At 47.6% G+C, this 17,324-nt stretch overlaps 2 protein-coding genes across 4 annotated transcripts in view; one reads left to right on the top strand and one right to left on the bottom strand.

Annotated features, from left to right (window-relative positions):
* Positions 1–1,312: 1,312 nt before the first annotated feature.
* NUDT2 (nudix hydrolase 2) lies at positions 1,313–13,831 on the bottom strand. The gene is made up of 3 exons (XM_014785990.2): positions 13,692–13,831; positions 3,845–3,985; positions 1,313–1,912 (listed from the first exon to the last, which is right to left on the bottom strand). The coding sequence occupies exons 2-3, from the start codon at positions 3,969–3,971 to the stop codon at positions 1,596–1,598; spliced, it is 444 nt and encodes a 147-aa protein (XP_014641476.1). The 5' UTR covers positions 3,972–3,985; positions 13,692–13,831; the 3' UTR covers positions 1,313–1,595.
* Positions 13,832–14,024: 193 nt separating this feature from the next.
* KIF24 (kinesin family member 24) overlaps positions 14,025–17,324 on the top strand; it is a 67,175-nt gene continuing 63,875 nt past the window's right edge. For all 3 annotated transcript variants that reach the window (XM_087444739.1, XM_087444740.1, XM_004428349.3), the window contains exon 1: positions 14,025–14,165. The gene's annotated coding sequence lies outside the window, so the exon portion shown is untranslated. The remainder of the gene's footprint in view (positions 14,166–17,324) is intronic.

The following is a 17,324-nucleotide window of genomic DNA, read 5'->3' as shown; positions in this document are numbered from 1 at the left end:
TGATTTCCCCAGCTATAAAAAGGAGCAGCAAAATCAGGTCATTTCCCAGCTCCCTTCCAACTCTGAAGGTCTTAGCATTTTGAGATTCCACAGCCTCCCATGCTGAGAGCACAGGGCCAGCCAGCCCTTGTTAGGAGGCAGCTAGTCTGTGGTTTGGCACCACTGCCCAGCAGGCATTTATTAAATCAGTGGGATGTGGTCCCTGCTGGCCTGGAAAGAGAACATTAAGCTCCAAAAACTTCCTGCAGCAGGCCTCCTTCAGAGAGTGCTGCTCAGAGGGGTGAGGAACAAAACCATTCCAGTCCCTGGCGGTGCTCCAAGATCCTGTTCGCTAGTACTTCTGCCCTGTCTGCACGGAGAACCAGTGACTCAAAACATCTGGAGGCCTGCTTAAGACCCAGGCAAATTCTCTCTCCTTCCTCTGGGGGTGGCTGTTCTTGACCCTGGTAATCCAGGGTGACCTTTGCCAATGCCCCTTCCCATCCAATCTTCTGCACTTCATTGGGCAACAACCCTGTAATAAAATCCACATGAACCCAGCTGCTAACAGCTCCTGGAAGGGCTGTAAGATCTAACACCTGCCCTGCATTCCTTGAGCCCTAGTAGCAAGGGAAAAGAGGGCCGAGACCCAACTCTTGCACCTCTGGGTCTTAGAGTTGAATTGTGCAGAAAAGGAGTAGGTGGGAAGAGAGAAACACCAATGACGAGGGCTTGCTAAAGGGGAGAAGGCAGCTACAGCGGGGAGTCCACAGGTGTGCGACAGGGCTGCTGCATGGCCCAGCAGAGCCCGCCAGGCCTGGGCCTGCCTCTTGCCAGGGACCTGAGTCGTGCTGACAAGGCCCATGCTGACTCTGGGAGGCAGGACTGGGCTGAGAGGTTGGAGCGCATGTGTCACTGACCTGGTGGTCCAGGGTTGCCTGTCCCTCCTCTGCCTGTTGTGACCTGGGATATGTCCCAAAGGGGGTCTCTCATTTTAGGAAATATTTACTAAGCACCTACAACATATGTGCCTGGTGCTGGGGAGAGAGATACACTAGGGAGTAGAACAGACCCTGTTCCTGTGCTCCTGTCCCACTACAGGTCACAAAAGTCTCGGGTGTGCTGGTGAGGGTGGGGTCAGAGTGCTTGGAGTTCCAGAGGCAGGAGAGCCCCCCTGGCAGGGTTGGGTGTCTCCTATTCCGACTCCCTCCCTTAGCTTCTCTGGGGATAACGCATGGACACAGGATTCCCTCTGGCTAAGGTCAGAACTCAGATTCACTTTAGTGTTCTCCCCCTCACCGAGGGCAAGAATCCAAGAAATAAATACAACAGGTTAGAAGGACAGAAAAGCTGCTTGAAGTTTATTTATAAGTATAAGGATGCACTTACTGGGCCTGGCTTTTTTTTTTTTTCCCACTTCTCCCTTGCCTTCCTTTCCACCCAGCTAAGGTTTTTGCTTGCTCACCTCTGAGAGTTCTCAGCCGACTTCACTAACCTATCTGCTCTTTGCTACGATGAGCCGAAGACCGGTACAACTTTTCCCAGAGCTGAAGGTGGGTTCATCTCAGAAGGCCCTCAAGGATCCTACTGAGGCAAATGACTCTGCTCTGGTCAACTCAGGCGGCTGTGGAGCAGAGAAACTTGTGTCCTTCTTGGAGCGCTGCCTTCATCTCCTCGAACTGAGCCAACTGGCAGGCCTCGTCCAGTCCCAGCCAGCGGTAGGCTTGGTGCTCGTGGGAGAGGCGGATCTCCACGTCGCAGTCCTTCACCTCGGCCAGCCAGTAGATGACTGTTTTAGGCTTCTGCCTGGCCACATAATTGAGCTCCCTTCTGAATCCCTCAATGATGGTCAGCTGGCCTGCTTCTAGTCCCGCTTCCTCCCGAGTCTCCCGCAGGGCTGCTTCCAAGTCATTCTCTCCTGGCTCCACATGGCCTAGTTAGGAGAAGAGGGGAAGAGAAGGAAGAGATAATCTTCACAAAGCTGGATTTCCCAGGTCAGATGATTTAAAGGTGGGGTCTTCAGTGACTTCTCTAGGTGTTGCTAAGCTAAAGGGAGCCTAGAGAGATATCCTAACACACCTAGGAATGAGGAGCAGGGCAGAGAGTGTCCGGCTCTCAGTGTCTGGGAAACCCCTCCTCCCCACCCCATCTTCTCTACAGAGAGTGAAACAGACCATGTGTTTGGCAAGTCTGGTCTAGAATACTGCTCTTCGATGGTGAGAGAGCTGGCTTCCCTCAGACCTCTGCTTTTTTATTCTTTGGAGCTCTCCTCATCACATGTTCTCAGGGAGACCTTTCCCTTGGAGACCTTAAAGCGATTTTCCCAAGGAGGGGCAGTCCCTTCTTGGCAGGCAGGAGCTAGCTGAAGAGGGAGCACTTTGCCTACAATCCACAGTGAGGACTTAACACTGTCTGCAGTTGGTCCCTGATGTCCCAGGGCCAACAGACAGGCTCAAAACCCTGCGCTGCAGCACCAGCAGCCATTTCCAAGTAGCTATCAAGGCTTTTCCAAATTGTTTTCATCTTTCTAACTGAGCAAGGCCAGAGTCTAGTTTCATTGGGAAAGTCCTGATGGCAACTTAGACTAAGGACAAGCTGAGAGCCAGTTCTAAGAAAATTGTTGGCAAGACCTAAACCCAAGCAGACGGCTGCCAAGAAACTGCTGTAGGAGAACTTGAAGCTCTGCAGACTGGGAGCAGACCTCAGCTTTGCCTCTAGCCCTCCCTGCAAATTCTCAGCCTGCCCATAGGGGCCAAGAAGGACTGGGAGGGGTCTGGCAGTCTCTGTCAACACATGGCTCCAGCAAGTTGCTGGGGATCTCTCAGTTCAGGAGCTTATGGGGAGCACGAATTTCTTGCTGTTCTCTTCTTGGTTCAGAGACAGGGCTATATCCTAGCCCTCTTGCTTCCCAGGGATCCTCAGAGCAGTGCCCCAAGTCAGCTGCTGCTGCACCGCTCCCACCGAAAGCACCAGGAGCCTGGACTTAAAAATCCATTCTAGCTCATGGCCCCTGGGGAATTTTCTCTCTATAGCACCTCATATAGCCATGTACACAAAGACACGTAATGCATCGGGGGAGGAAGGTGGGAGGGATGCTGGTGGAGAGAGAGGTGACACTGATCCAGGATGCGTACCTTCCCTCAGAAGTGTGTGGGAGTCTCTGAGCACACCCTTCCCAACAGCATCTATTCAGCATTCTGCCCACCAATGTTAACAGGGAAACTACTCCCTCAGGCCCAAGCACGAAAAAATTCGGAGAGGTCTTTTGAAATTTTTCAATGAGAGCAACCATGCAGTGTGACTTAGGTGATCAGGAGACAAGTGTGAATATTCCTATTCATAGTATTTGTGACACTTGTCCCTTTTTTTCACCTTGTTTCTGCCAAGTGAAAACTCAAATATGCAAAATTTACGTCCTGTTCCCATTTCCTTGTTTTCCTCCAACCCTGGATCCTTGTTTACCCCTCCCCCACCCCACTCCCCTTTGGAGTCCCTGCTCCCTTCTGTCTGGGGGCTGTTCACTGTGGGCTCCTGACCTGTAGCCTGGTAATAACTCGACCCCAAGGTCCCCAACTCCCAGCCCAGTGCCTTTTCTCCTACCCAGCCATTTGCCACACGGGTTGGAGCTCTGGTGAATGATACTCACAAAAAAAACAGGTGCTACTTCTGCCCTGGGATCCAGTCACAGAGTTCTATTCCCAGCTCTGCTCTGGCCTGGCATGTAGAAAGGATCAAGGGCTCCTGCCTACCCCACCCCTTCCTGCTGCACAGTCACTGAGAAGCAAGCCTTGTGGGGTGCCTGGCAGGGTGGATTTCTGAGCAACGCTTGGCACTTCCCCAAGAGCCAGCGCCTCTGGCCTCGCACCTTTGGGAGGAGTCCAGTGATGAATGCCATCTGATGCCTGCAGCAGCAGAAACTCAATTGCAGTGTTGTTCACCTTGGGAAGGAGGCGTCTTCGGAAGATGATCAAGCCACATGCTCTCAGGGCCATGGTCTATCTGAGGACTTAACAAAGAAGATGTGGAACATTGGGAAGTTACACAAAACAGGAAGATCCATACTGGAGGCAGCACTCTGGTGCTGGGGAGTGGCACAGACCAACTAATGGGGACGTCGTCACCTACAGAAAAAAGCAGCCTGCCGAGGACTAATGGGAGTTAACCAGGAATCAGGGATGAGCCTTTGTGTGTAACTGCAGGGCCCTGGCCCCTACTCTGTCAGTGTGGATCTATCCCAGCTCCTCCAGGTCTGCCTGCTAAAACGCAGGGCTGGTGTGTGCGTGTGTGTGTGTGTTAGGAGACTGGAGATCCTCAAAAGCAAACCCACTGAAACTCAAGATATGCTGGGACTGGGAAAGATGCAGTACAACATTATCATCAATCCACGGTCCCATTTCCCTCAGCCTCCAGCCTGAGTCTCTGGAGCAGAGACCCCAGCAATGTGGTTTCTGATGGCTCAGAGGGTCATGTAGGAAGGGCTGCTTGGTGTACTAAAAATTTTTTGTTATTGACTTTTTTTAGTCTTTAATCCATGTTTTGGAATGTTATACAATTCACATGGTTCAAAATTCAAAGTACAAAAGAGGACACATAGTAGAAAGCCTCCTTCCCACCCCATGAGAGGCAAACCAGCGTAGTGGTCACGAGCGTGAATCTGGAACCTGGTTCAAGTTCTGGCTCTGCCACGTACTCACCGTGCAATTAGCTCCTGTCTCAGTTCCCTCATCTGTAGGACAGGATAGTAATAGTTCTACCTCAAAGGGCTGCTGTGAGGATTACACGGCTTAACTTTTGCAAAGTGCTTTAGAACAGTGCCTGGCATGTAATGAGCACTCCGTAGACCTCAATATGCTTAGAATCATGTCTGGATGGATACACATCATTAACAGTGTTTTCCGGAGGATGAGATTATGGGGAGACTTTCATTTTCTACTCCATATATTTCCGTATTGTTTGTAAATTTCCAAAGAACATTTATTAATTTTATAATCAGCAATACAATAAAGACTAAAATTTTTCGTCTTTTCCATTTCATTTAGTCTTTTTTCCATTTCAGAAAAAAATGTCAACACAACAACAAAAGACAGGATGGGGAAGAGTAGGAATATCTGCAGAAGTGAAAAAAAAAATCATCATCTGAAGGGGGACATATAACCAAGGTAACAAAAAATACGGAAGGGGCCGGCCCCATGGCTTAGCGGTTAAGTGCCCGCACTCTGCTACTGGCGGCCCGGGTGCGGATCCTGGGCGCACACTGACGCACCGCTTCTCCGGCCATGCTGAGGCCGCGTCCCACGTACAGCAACTAGAAGGATGTGCAGCTATGACATACAACTATCTCCTGGGGCTTTGGGGGAAAAGAAGGAGGAGGATTGGCAATAGATGTTAGCTCAGAGCTGGTCTTCCTCAGCAAAAAGAGGAGGATTAGCACAGATGTTAGCTCAGAGCTGATCTTCCTCGCAAAAAAAAAAAAAAATACAGAAGATCTTTTATGTAAGGCCCTGCTAAAGAAAAACTTGTGTCATTTGTTCAACAAATATTTATTGAGCACCTATTATGTACTAAGTACCGTGCTAGGCCTCTGCCCTCATGCAGTTTATATTCTAGTGGCAGAGCCAGACTTTAATCAAATATTAAGCAAATTAAAAAATAATTGCCAATAAGGATGTGCCACAAAGGAAAACTGTGTGATGGGTAACCTGACCTTGTCTGAGGGATCAAGGAAGGCTTCCTGCAAGAAGGGATGTTTGAGCAGAGAAGTAAAGGATGAGTAAAAGGTAAGTCTGCAAAAGGAAGGAAGAGAGGAAGCGTGCTCCAGCTGGAGGGAACAGCACGGGCAAAGGTCCTGAAGTGGGATGGCAGAACTAAAAGAAAGCCAGGTGTCTCAAATGCAGTGAAGGCCTGAGAGAGTGGCCCACGCAGGAAGAGGCTCGAGTCAGCAGGGCCTCATCTGTAAGATTCCAGGACCTAAGACAGAGCTGGTGCTCAGCAGAGCTGAGGCAGAGGGTGGCTGCAGTAGGAGCTGGTGCTCAAGCAAGATGAGCTTGCATCTGTCAAAGGCATCAAAATCAGACCCAAACTGAAACCCGTTCCAGGGCAATTCTCAGAACCGCCAATGGATGGTATTGTTACGCTAGGGAGTAGCTGTTCCTTACCAAAAAACCAAACACACCCAACGCTGTGACCTTTCCAAACATTTCTAAACCTGTAATGAGAGTTTTTAAAGATGAGAAATAATCTCAAATGGGTTTTTTGAAATGGTCTTGTGCTTTCATATACTGTTAGTGGGACAGTAAATTAGCATATCCCCTTAAGATGGCAATTTGGTAATAATTATCAAAACATAAAATGCACATTCCTTTAGACCCAGGAATTCCATATCTAGGAATTCCAACACAGGAATACATGTTTAAGATGCATGCACAAGGATGTTCATCACAACCTCGTTTGCAATATCGAAAAGAAAAAAAGGCAGAAACAAATATCCATCAATATGGGAACAGTTAAGTAAAGTGCAGTGTGTCTATAGGATGGAATATTATGAAGCCATCAAAAAAATGAGGTAGAGCTAAATGTGCTGCTTGTAAAAAGATTTTCAGACACACTAAGTGAAAAAAGTATGGTTCAGAATAATATGTATAATGTGATCGTGTCTGAGTTTAAAAATTGAAATGTAGGGCCGGCCCTGCGGCTTAGCGGTTAAGTGCGCGCACTCCGCTACTGGCGGCCCAGGTTCAGATCCCGGGCGTGCAACGACGCACCGCTTCTCCGGCCATGCTGAGGCTGCATCCCACATACAGCAACTAGAAGGATGTGCAACTATGACATACAACTATCTACTGGGGCTTTGGGGGGGAAAAAAAAAAGGAGGAGGATTGGCAACAGAAAGAAGACTGGCTCAGAGCCGGTCTTCCTCAGCAAAAAGAGGAGGATTAGCTCAGGGCTGATCTTCCTCACAAAAAAAAAAAAAAAAGAAAGAAAACTACTTAAAAATTCAAATGTAACCTGGTAGCAGACTTTTATTAAACATCATGTTCTGCTTCCCTGGTGTTCCTATTTATGCTGAGAACTTTTCCCATTCAAGAAGCCAGAAGGAAGCACCCTGTCACCAGAGAACTGGTGAACAAAGATTTCAAATTACTGGTTCCAGAAACAGCTACCTAATCCCACATACCCCTATCAAGTTGTGCAGAAAGTACCGGCAAGTTATAGTTATAGGACACCTTGCTCTGCCTTGGTTGGAGTCCCATGGAATGAATGCTGGAACTCCTACATAAGCTTAGGGATCCAAGACTAGAGGGCACAGTGCCCTGCCTAGGACAGGAAGCCCCAGAGCATTCCTCCGCACCACTGCCACCACCAATACAGCCTGCAGAAACAAAGATGCCTGCATGGGGGCCAAGAAAGACAGGCCTGGGGGGGCCAGGTGGAGCCACTGGGGAGAGGAGCAGGCCAATATTTTCCTATGGGGAGGGGGCTTAGGGTAGTGACAAGGGTGCACCCTAGCAAAAAGGTATCTCAGCAGATACCAATGGGCAGGGGTGACCACATCTAAGAACCAGACTGACAATAGTTCATCTCAGTGGGACCAGAAGAGCTAGGATCAAGAGCTAGGATCAGATGTTCACTTTCTACCTATGCTCTGGACCCATGGAGAGGCCAGCTGTTCTAGAAAGGTAGAACTCCTATTTGCTCTTTCAATTGCTTGGCTTGATCCAGCTGTGCTCTAAAATTTCTCCCTCCTTCCCCATACACATAACCTCCTACACATCCTTTCAGAAGCAGCTCAGATGTCACCTCTTCTGTGAAGAAGGCCTTTAACATGGCATGAATAAACTTCTACTATAGGGATTGATTAGAGAAGCAGAACACTATGAGCAACAGAAAACTAAGGATTTAGTATAGGGATTAGACATTGTGCAATTATGGAAGTTGAGGGAGAGATCCATGCAACTCTGTCGACTCCACATCTGGTGTTGGGCCTGAAGTCTCTCTAGGTCAGCGAGGCCAGCAGCTGGGGAGGAAAGCTGGATGTGAAGTGGAGGAGAGCAAGGAAAACCAGAACCTGTGAGAACAAATCGGGACCTACGAGGACAACTGGAACCCACAAAGACAAACTGAAACCTGCGATTTCCTTTCACCGTCTCCAAGCACATTGATGCAGGTGACTTGCAGGAGAAGCTGGAGCCCTTTGCCACAAAGCTGAGTGTACACCTGGCCTAGGACTCAGAGTAGCTGAAGGAGGAGATTCAGGAGTTGGGGAGCTGCAGGCCTGGGTGCTGTCCTGAACCAACGAGGTGAGCCAGCAGATCAGTGTCAAAAGGTATACACTGCCACCATGCCTGGTAGCCTGCTCTGTCCTTCACAGTGTACAGGCTGCTACTTCACTTCAGCTTTCCAAATCTCATACAAAATTTTTCCTGAGGTCAACCCTAACCTGGAACCAATAAGAGGGGAATCCCGGGAAACTTAGTTCCACCCTAGCTAAGTGGACACAGTACAAAGCCACCACAAGCCCGCATACCTAGTACGGTAAGTTTGCCTGTACCTCTGGCAGGGAAGAGTCAAAGAGCTCCATCTTCTTGGGACCCAGCACAGCAACTCTCAACAGATGTTCATTGACTCAACAGAACTCTCTCCCCACCTCCCGTTCAAACAAATGCTCAGGGTATGTTCTGGGACTTTGGGAAATAGTCCAGCGTTTTCCTGAAGAGTGCCATTTACATAAAAGTCAATAGAGCTATTGTTGGAGGTTTTCTGGTTTTCTGGAGACCACGGAGCTGAAACTGTCCAGGGGTGTGAACGTAGCCAGCTTTCACATGTACATACACACACACACACACACACACACACACACACACACACACACACACACACGGACTCCAAGTGGATTCAAACCACAGGGGGTTAAAGAACACAGCATCCAATATGCAGATATGCCTGCAGCCAGGATTGCGGAGGTGAGAACTCCAGGCTGACAGCAGGCAATTCACACTTCAGAAAAGTGGCACTTTGCCTTAGGTGGTTAAAAAAAACCTGAACAAAAAAACCTCAATGTCATCAGAAGGTTCCAGAAGCTAAGGAAAAGTGCTCTTGGCTTTCTCTATATATACAATTCCCTCACAGCCTAAGAGATTCAGGATCTAGGTGCCAAAAAATAATTCACAGATAAATAGCTATACTGATGTGGTGTTCCAATGTTTTCATCAAATTAATCAGAGTGCTATTGCAAGCACAGCTCAACCCCAAAAGCCCTCACAAATATACCTTTAGATACAGAAAGAGCTCCCCAAATCCTCCCTCCAACTGGTTTCCTCATAGTCTAAAATCCCTGTAACAGACACAGTTTCATGCTACCGTGTTATCAATTAAACATCTACACTGTGCCAGCTACACAGTGCAAGGTTCTTTACATGTATCTTCTCTAATGCTCAAGACAACTCTTCACCATAAGCGTTATTATCTCCAGCTTAGGACAAAGAAACTGAGATTCAAAAAGGTTAAAATACCTGCCCAAACGCATAGCTGGTCGGTGAATGGAAGGATTTGAATCCACGTAAGTCTAATTCCAAAGTCTATATTTTTTTCCCTTATACAGTACAGCTCTGCCTACCGTAAAAGAGCAGGGCTTAGGGCACAAGTGGCCCAGAGAGGGGACATGCAAATAATTTATAAAATTACCTCCAGTTCCAAAATTCCCAGTCTTTGGTCTAGTTTCTTTTTTTTTTTTTTTAAAGATTTTATTTATTCAGTTTTTTCCCCCCAAAGCCCCAGTAGACAGTTGTATGTCATAGGTTCACATCCTTCTAGTTGCTGTACGTGGGACCCGGCCTCGTGTTGGAGGGAGAAGTGGTGCCTCGGGGCGCTCCCGGGATCCGAACCCGGGTCGCCAGCATCAGAGCGCGCGCACTTAACCGCCAAGCCACAGAGGCGGCCCTGGTCTAGTTTCTTATAGAGGATTTTTAAGATGTCTGGCCGGAATCCTTTCCACAGAACAGGTTTTAGTTGGAGGGGGGTGTAGATGAAGGTCCCGGTGCCCAAAGATGACCCTGCAGGGGTGAAGTGTATCCTGAGGCCCCTACACTTTGCCTACCTGATAAGGCTTTCCACGACTCCTCTGCTTTTTTCTGGGAAGTAGGAACCTAAAGCCACATGTTCAAAACCATACCCAGTAGCCTGGGTTCCCAAGCACCAAGTGTCGGGAACACCTGGGATGCCAGCCTTGGACAAGCCCACAGACACCTAACTGAGGGTGCTGGTGTCCAGGAAATTTGCCCATGAGCAACTCGAACTGCTTAGCTTTCCCTCACTTCCCACATCATAACGGTCTTTCCTCTGACTCTCCAGCTCCCTTCTTCCCTTCCAAAGCAGGACAGAAATGAGGTGCCCATCCATTAATAAAGCTCTCTGGTAACAACAACAAAAAGAGAGGGGGCAAAAAAAAAAAGAAAGAAAAATTAAAAAAGCCCCCAACTACTATGAATATATTGAGACAAAGAATATGTTCCCTCAACTGCCCCTTTCCCTGGACACCTGCCTCTCTCTTTTCTCAGAGACCAAGCTGCTGAGTCATCTTGCTTTCTTTGCTATTTGGCTGAGGGAGGAAACAGGAGATTGAACCTGTAATGACATGAAAATTGGCTTCTAGGATGAGGCCAAAGTCAGATAAGGTTGAGACAAAAATCATTCCTAGTGAAGGGGATCTGTTAAGTGGCCTATTAGTGCCATCTGCTGTACAATTCTGGAAAGCAAACATGGGGAATTCTAATATTAGAGCCTGCAGGGATTCATTTACTCATCTAATGTCTGTTGAGTGTGTCCCACGGGACGGACAGTGAGACAGGCTTGAAGAGTAGATAGGAAGCTGAATACTACAAAGCCCCTGTTTCTAGGAGTTGACAGCCTAGTGGAAGTGGAAGATATTTAAACAGACAAGCTACCAGTGTCTTTTGTGCATCACAGGCTTGTGTGTAAGGTGGAAAGGCAGCAAAGGAGTGATGATCTTTAGGTCAAAGGGGTACCCCATAAGGACTTTGAAGGATGGCTAGGAGTTTACCAGGCAGAATACAGGTGGAGGCAAGGGGCACTCCAGGCAAAGGGAGGAGTGTGGAAAGACTCTCAAGCATGAGATGACATACCATTGAAGAACAGCTTAGTTTATATTCTGCAGGCAATGAGGAGCCTTTCACAGGTCTTAGGCAGGACAGTAATACAGTCAGATTGAGGCAGGGCTGTAATATGGTCAGATTGACATTTTATGAAGACATTCTGGCAACAAGGAAGGTGGAGAATGAATTAGAAGGGAAGACTGAAGGCAAGGAGACCAATCAGTTGCAAGCCTGTTGCCAACAGTCCAGATGACAAATGGTATAGAGTTAAATTAAGGCAGAGGCAGTGAGAAAGGAGATGGATGAATTTGAGAGACATCTCAAAAAGAAAATCAACACTATTTGATGTTTCCTTGTCCAAGGGACAGAGAGAAAAAGAGCGAGAGAGAGAGAGAGAGAGGTGGGTGGGGGGATGAGTATTTGGTTTGGGTGACTAGAAGAGAAGTAGGTGGAATATAGGGAGTAGGATGTAAGCTAACGATTTCTGTTTGACACAGGTTGAATGGGAAGTGCTACAGACTACCCACAACGTAAATGGACAGAGCTCAGTGATCATCTCATCTCGTCTCTTCATTTCCCAAGGTGGAAATTTCCCATTAGAGAAAGATTTTGCTCGCACCCTAGATGCCTCTGCAGCCCATCTCCCTCCACTTGGGTAAGTCTGCCTGTGCATCTCCTATTCCAGGCATTTTCATCCTCTCAGTCAGTAACAGCATGACGCAACACACACAAGATTGGCTGGCTGTGCAGCGAGACAGACCTAACTCCCTAATTTAAGAGCTGTTACTTTGAGCAGAAAACTTCTGTAAGCCTCATCTGTAAAATGAGGATAACATCTAGTTTTCATGGTTTTGTAGAGTTTAAAATAATGTATACACAGGATCTGATATATCAGAAGTACTGAATATACATGAGTCGCTCTTACCCTTATATCACAAGAGGTCATCAGAAAGCTTTGCTATGTTTTCATGGCATACTCTTAGCTTTTATTATTGATAGTTGAATCAAGAAATGGCAGGGGCAGCCCTGTGGTGTACTGGTTAAGTGTGCGCGCTCCGCCGCTGGCGGCCCCGGTTCGGATCCCAGGCGCGCACCGAGGCACTGCTTGTCAAGCCATGCTGTGGCCGCGTCTCATATAAAGTGGAGGAAGAAGGGCACAGACGTTAGCCCAGGGCCAATCTTCCTCAGCAAAAAGAGGAGGATTAGCATGGATGTTAGCTCAGGGCTGATCTTCCTCACACACACACAAAAAGAAATGGCTTTTCATATTTTCTGCAAAACTGCAGTGAATGCACTGTTCATCACACCATGTATATTCCTTATGTATAAGGTCCCACTGATAGATTCCTTTTAATATAGGTACTAGGAAAAATATTTCACTCTTTTGAAAAACAGATTGTTTCCTTAATTTTTAGTTATTTCTTTAACGACAAGTTTTGAGCAAAACTGGGTACTCAGTTACAGGAAGTCTAGCGGCCCCGTTGGCTAGTATATTTGCTTGTTTCTACTATGAAAATAATTGCTACCATTTTTAGTGGAGTTACTACTTGCCAGGCATTGTGCCAAGGGCTTTACTTTCATTATTTCACTTAATCTTCACAACAACCTCCTGAGGCATTACCGCCATTTTTCAGAAGAGGAAAAAGGAAACTATGGCTCAGAGATGTGTCTGGGTAGCAATTCAAAAGCAAGTCAGGGGGCCAGCCCCGTGGCATAGTGGTTAAGTGCCAGCGCTCTGCTGCTGGCGACCCGGGTTCGGATCCGGGCGTGCACCCACGCACCGCTCGTCAAGCCCTGCTGTGGTGGCCTCCCATATAAAGGGGAGGAAGATGGGTACAGATGTTAGCCCAGGGCCAGTCTTCCTCAGCAAAATGAGGAGGATTGGCATAGATGTTAGCTCAGGGCTGCTCTTCCTCACACACACACACACACACACACAAAATAAATATTAAAAAAAAAAAAAAAAAAAAGAATCCTACAAAAGCAGGTCAGCCCGCCTCTCCACTCGATATTAGCGTTTCACATTTGGCTATTTGCCTGCATTCAGTTTATTTTAAGCTAATATATAAATATATATATATATATATATATTTTTTTTTTTCTTTAGGAGATATAACAAATACATAAGGCCCAAACCAGGCTAGAACAAAGGAAAAGGAAGTTATGTTTTTAGGTGGTGGGACTCCCGTGTGACTTTATTTCTGTTGTAATTGCCACGATATTATCCATTCAATAAATGAACCAACTAGAATATATCAAATCTCTTTTGGAAAGCAGGCCGGGTTTAAAGGGTAACAAAAAAGTGTAAACTGAGGCCCAGGGAGGGGAAGGTATGGCGCTTGGGTCGCTGGGCCCTCAACCCCGAACTCGGGGATTCCGACGACTCACCATACCACCACTTGCGTGGGGGCAATCAAGGCTCACAGGGCCACTGAACCCTCCCTTCTCCCTGTGCACAAGGGAAAACTGAGTCCTGCGAGCAGCTGGGGCCTGGCCTGCCCAGCCTCCCGACACAGGGTTAGTCAGCTGGAGACCCCCAGAGCCCGGGGTCTCAGCTCTTCCGCGGAAAACTAAACCCAGGAGCCCCTCTCTAAGGCTACTCACCGAAGCTGAGGAGGCGGGCCTTGGACAGAGACCGGAAGAACGTCAACCAATCCCGAGCGCTCGGCTGCGCTTCGGGCCACCAACAGCATGGCGCAGAGGATCCTCGACCCGCCTCGAGGATGCCGTTCTCTCACTTAGAACGTCGCGAGATCTTCCCTCGAGAGGAACGATTGGTTGAAAGACGAAACTTGAGAGTTACGCCCACTATTTCCTCGGATCTCTGATTGGTCTCCTAGAGGAGAAGGCGGTCACGTCAACGAGTTCCCTGGATGCCCATTGGTGGACAATGCGGGGCTGCCGGCGGGCGGCTGTCGGCGCGGGCGTTCGAACCGGCGCTTGGCGGCGTTGCCATGGGGATGCGGCCTGGCCGCCGCCTCAGGCTCGTGAGTTGACCCGACGCCTGGGTCGCCCGCTTTGGGGTCTTCTCTTGTCGGCAGACTGGGTTGGCCGAGGAGGAATTGGGAAGCCCCTGAGGTGAGAAAGGGCGGGGGAGAAGCGGGGCGGGGTAGGCCCTCGGGAGGCTTGCGCCTGCCCGGCGGGAGAGGCTGCGCAGGACGCCCGCCAAGCGCGTGCGGAGGCGGGCGGTTGTGAGGGAGCCAGGAGGTGGCCTCTGCCGGGTGTCCGAACGCTCGCCGTCTCTCCTCCCCTCATCCTCGCATCCCCGTCTTTTCTTCAGCGTTATCTCGAGCGCGACTTCTCCCGTGAAGGCTTTTCTGAGCCTCGGAGTCGTTTTGCCTTTGAACCCGTAGCCCTGACTGGGACCTCAGAGCGCTCCTATTTGGGTTATTTGTGGACTTCCGTGAGCCCGATTCTCCTCCCTTCTCTCACATAATTCTGAGGTCTTTGTGGCAAGGCAAGCATCTTTCACAATGTCTTACACACAGTAGATTTTTCAGGAAATATTTGTTGAGTTGAATTTAACTCACCACAAATAGGTTGCCCCGTTTTCCCTCCCATACGGAGATCATCTTTTGTGTTCACGGGAGAAGGGGGAAGGGCACCTAATCTCGTAAAAAGACCTGAAAGTTCACGGTTGGCCTTCCACTCTTTGTGAAAGGGAAACCCTTTTTGGATTGCTTGCTACGGCTCTTCCCGCATTGTGGGTTTTAGTCTTGGTCTCCCAATGCTTTTATTAGGCTCCCTATTAGTCTTTGCTAAAAACAAACCATCTGTTGTTGCTGTGTGCCAAGAGAGTTTAGCTCGGTGTGTTAGTGACCCACAGCTATGGTCGCGTTTTGTGTTTTGGGAAATGTTTTAAGTCATTTTCTCCTTTGTATTCTGCTTGTAGTCTCTACTTCAGTACATAACAGCTCCTTCTGTAACCTGTCCATTCATCAGATGTCCGTGATAGAACGGCATTACCAAGAGTATTGCCTTGTTAACTCGTGAGACTGTATATTCCCAGCCTGTGTTGTTGATGATTCTTATATCAAGATCATAGCTCAGTGATGACTTTAATGAAAAGACTGAAAAAGTCAGGTATAGCAGCTGTGTTCTTATTACCCTCTTATAAAAGTTTGAACGCTACCTTATAGCTAAACTGCGGATCTGTGACACCTAATGGAAACCAGCCTGGGGATTCAGGGTTTGGTCTTGGTGCTGTCTCTAACTCACTCACTGTGGCTGGCTTTGTAAGTAAGTCATTTAGCCCTTTTAGACCTCACTTTTTTCCATTTGGAAAATCAAAGGGTTGAATTAGATTATAATTCTTGTGGCTCTCCTGTCGGTTTAGTCAAGCAGCTGGTGTCAGGTAGACGTCACGCACTCAGCCTCCTTTTAAAGACCATATAGCTGGAAGTAATAGTTACTGTTTATTGAGCATTTACCCTGTGCAAAGCACTGTATCAAGGGCTTTATATAAATATTACATTTTTCTTAGCATAGTACATTAATGAGCTATCCACATAACATTTCATTAAAAACTTTTGGTTTCTATTGTTAATGAAAATCTTTAGCTATTCATAGTATTTCCCTGGGGCAAACTAGGGCATGATCCTCTCATCTTCCAGTTTAGGAGGAACAGCGGTTTCTTTCTCTGGGCTGCAGTTTTGTTGTTTGTAAAGTGAGGGGTTAAACTCTTCTCAGATCTCTTTCAGATTAATTGAGCTGTTAATCCAGTTTCCTGTGCTGGCTCAGCAAACCTGTTCGTAATTTGTGCAGAGTAGATCCTCAACAAAGTTTGTTAAATGACTCATAGAGGTCTGTTTCATATGCTTTGAGTGTTGTGGTCATTGTATACTTCCGAAGTTATTGTCTCAAGGATTTTGATGTTCATATCCTATTAAACAAGAAGACTTGTCCATAGGCATAAACTCATAACAATAGGTACCATTTATATTGGAAAAACTCAGTTTTTCCTGTGCAGCAAAAAACTCAGTTCTTTCTCTCCTGTGTGACTACTCACACAGGACACTTCACTTCTGACACTTCTGGTCACCAAATGTATGGGGGTTTTTCCCCCCACCAAGCAATTCTCTGTGACAGCAGCTGAGTGTCCTACAGTTTAACTCAATCTAACACTTTCTACCTGGAGATAGTGTCAGATCTCACAGGTTAAGGGCTCAGTCCCACAAGACTGCTCCCACCCCACTTCGGATGCCAATAGAAAGTAGTTGATCCCCAGGTTACCCACAACTTCTGTCTGACGTGGCTACAAATCGGAGGTTCCCACGATCTCCTCCTCAGGTTTGATTAATTTATTAGAGCAGCTCACAGAATTCGGAGAAACACTTACTTATGTTTGCTCAGAGGGTCCCAAGCACAGGAGCTTCTGTGCCCATGGAGTTGGGATGCATTGCCCTCCCGGTGTGGATGCTTCACCAAACTGGAAGCTCTCTGAACCCTGTACTTTGGGGATATTTATGGAGGCTTCGTCACCTAGGCATGATCAATTATTAACTCCATTTCCAGTCCCTTTCCCCTCTCTGGAGAATGGAAGATGGAGCTGAAAATTCCAAGCTTCTAATTATGGCTTGGTCTTTCTGGTGACCAGCCCCCATCCAGGAGCCCACCCAGAATCCCTCCTTAGAACAAAAGATGCTCCTAGTGCTCTTATCACTTAGGAATGTATAAGGGTTTTGGGAGCCCTGAGTCAGGGACAGGGTCAAAGACCAAATATTAGAACAAGAGATGCTCCTAGTGCTCTTGTCACTTAGGAAATTACAGGGGTTTTAGGAGCTCTGTGCCAGGAACCGGGGTCAGAGATCAACATATGTTTTCTATTATCTCACACGATTTTATTGTTGAGGGCGTATATATCAGACACTGGATTTAGCTCTTTATTCACGTTATCCTGATTAATCGTTACAAAAGCAAACATCTTTTCACTATCATTTTTTTGCCTGTTTAACTGCAGTAGCTACCTAAATGATCTCTCTGCTCCCATTTTTGCCCACCTCGGACAATCGGTTCCTCACAGAACTGGCAGAGTGATCTTCAAAGATCATGTCCTTTCCCCACTTAAAGTCCTCCAATGACTTCCTGTTTCACTTTAAGTTAAAATCTGGAAGCCTTTACATGGCCCAACAGACATAATCTGGCCCCTACCTTTCTCATACTACCCTCCCTCTCACCTACCGAGCTAGAACCAAACTGGTCTTCTCTTCATTGCTTGATCATGCTGTGGTCATTTCC

The sequence above is a fragment of the Ceratotherium simum genome, chromosome 20 (genome assembly GCF_057802395.1).
Source record: "Ceratotherium simum simum isolate JZ-2026a chromosome 20, ASM5780239v1, whole genome shotgun sequence".
Lineage (NCBI taxonomy): Eukaryota > Metazoa > Chordata > Mammalia > Perissodactyla > Rhinocerotidae > Ceratotherium > Ceratotherium simum.
This window is presented reverse-complemented; position numbering and strand designations above follow the sequence as displayed.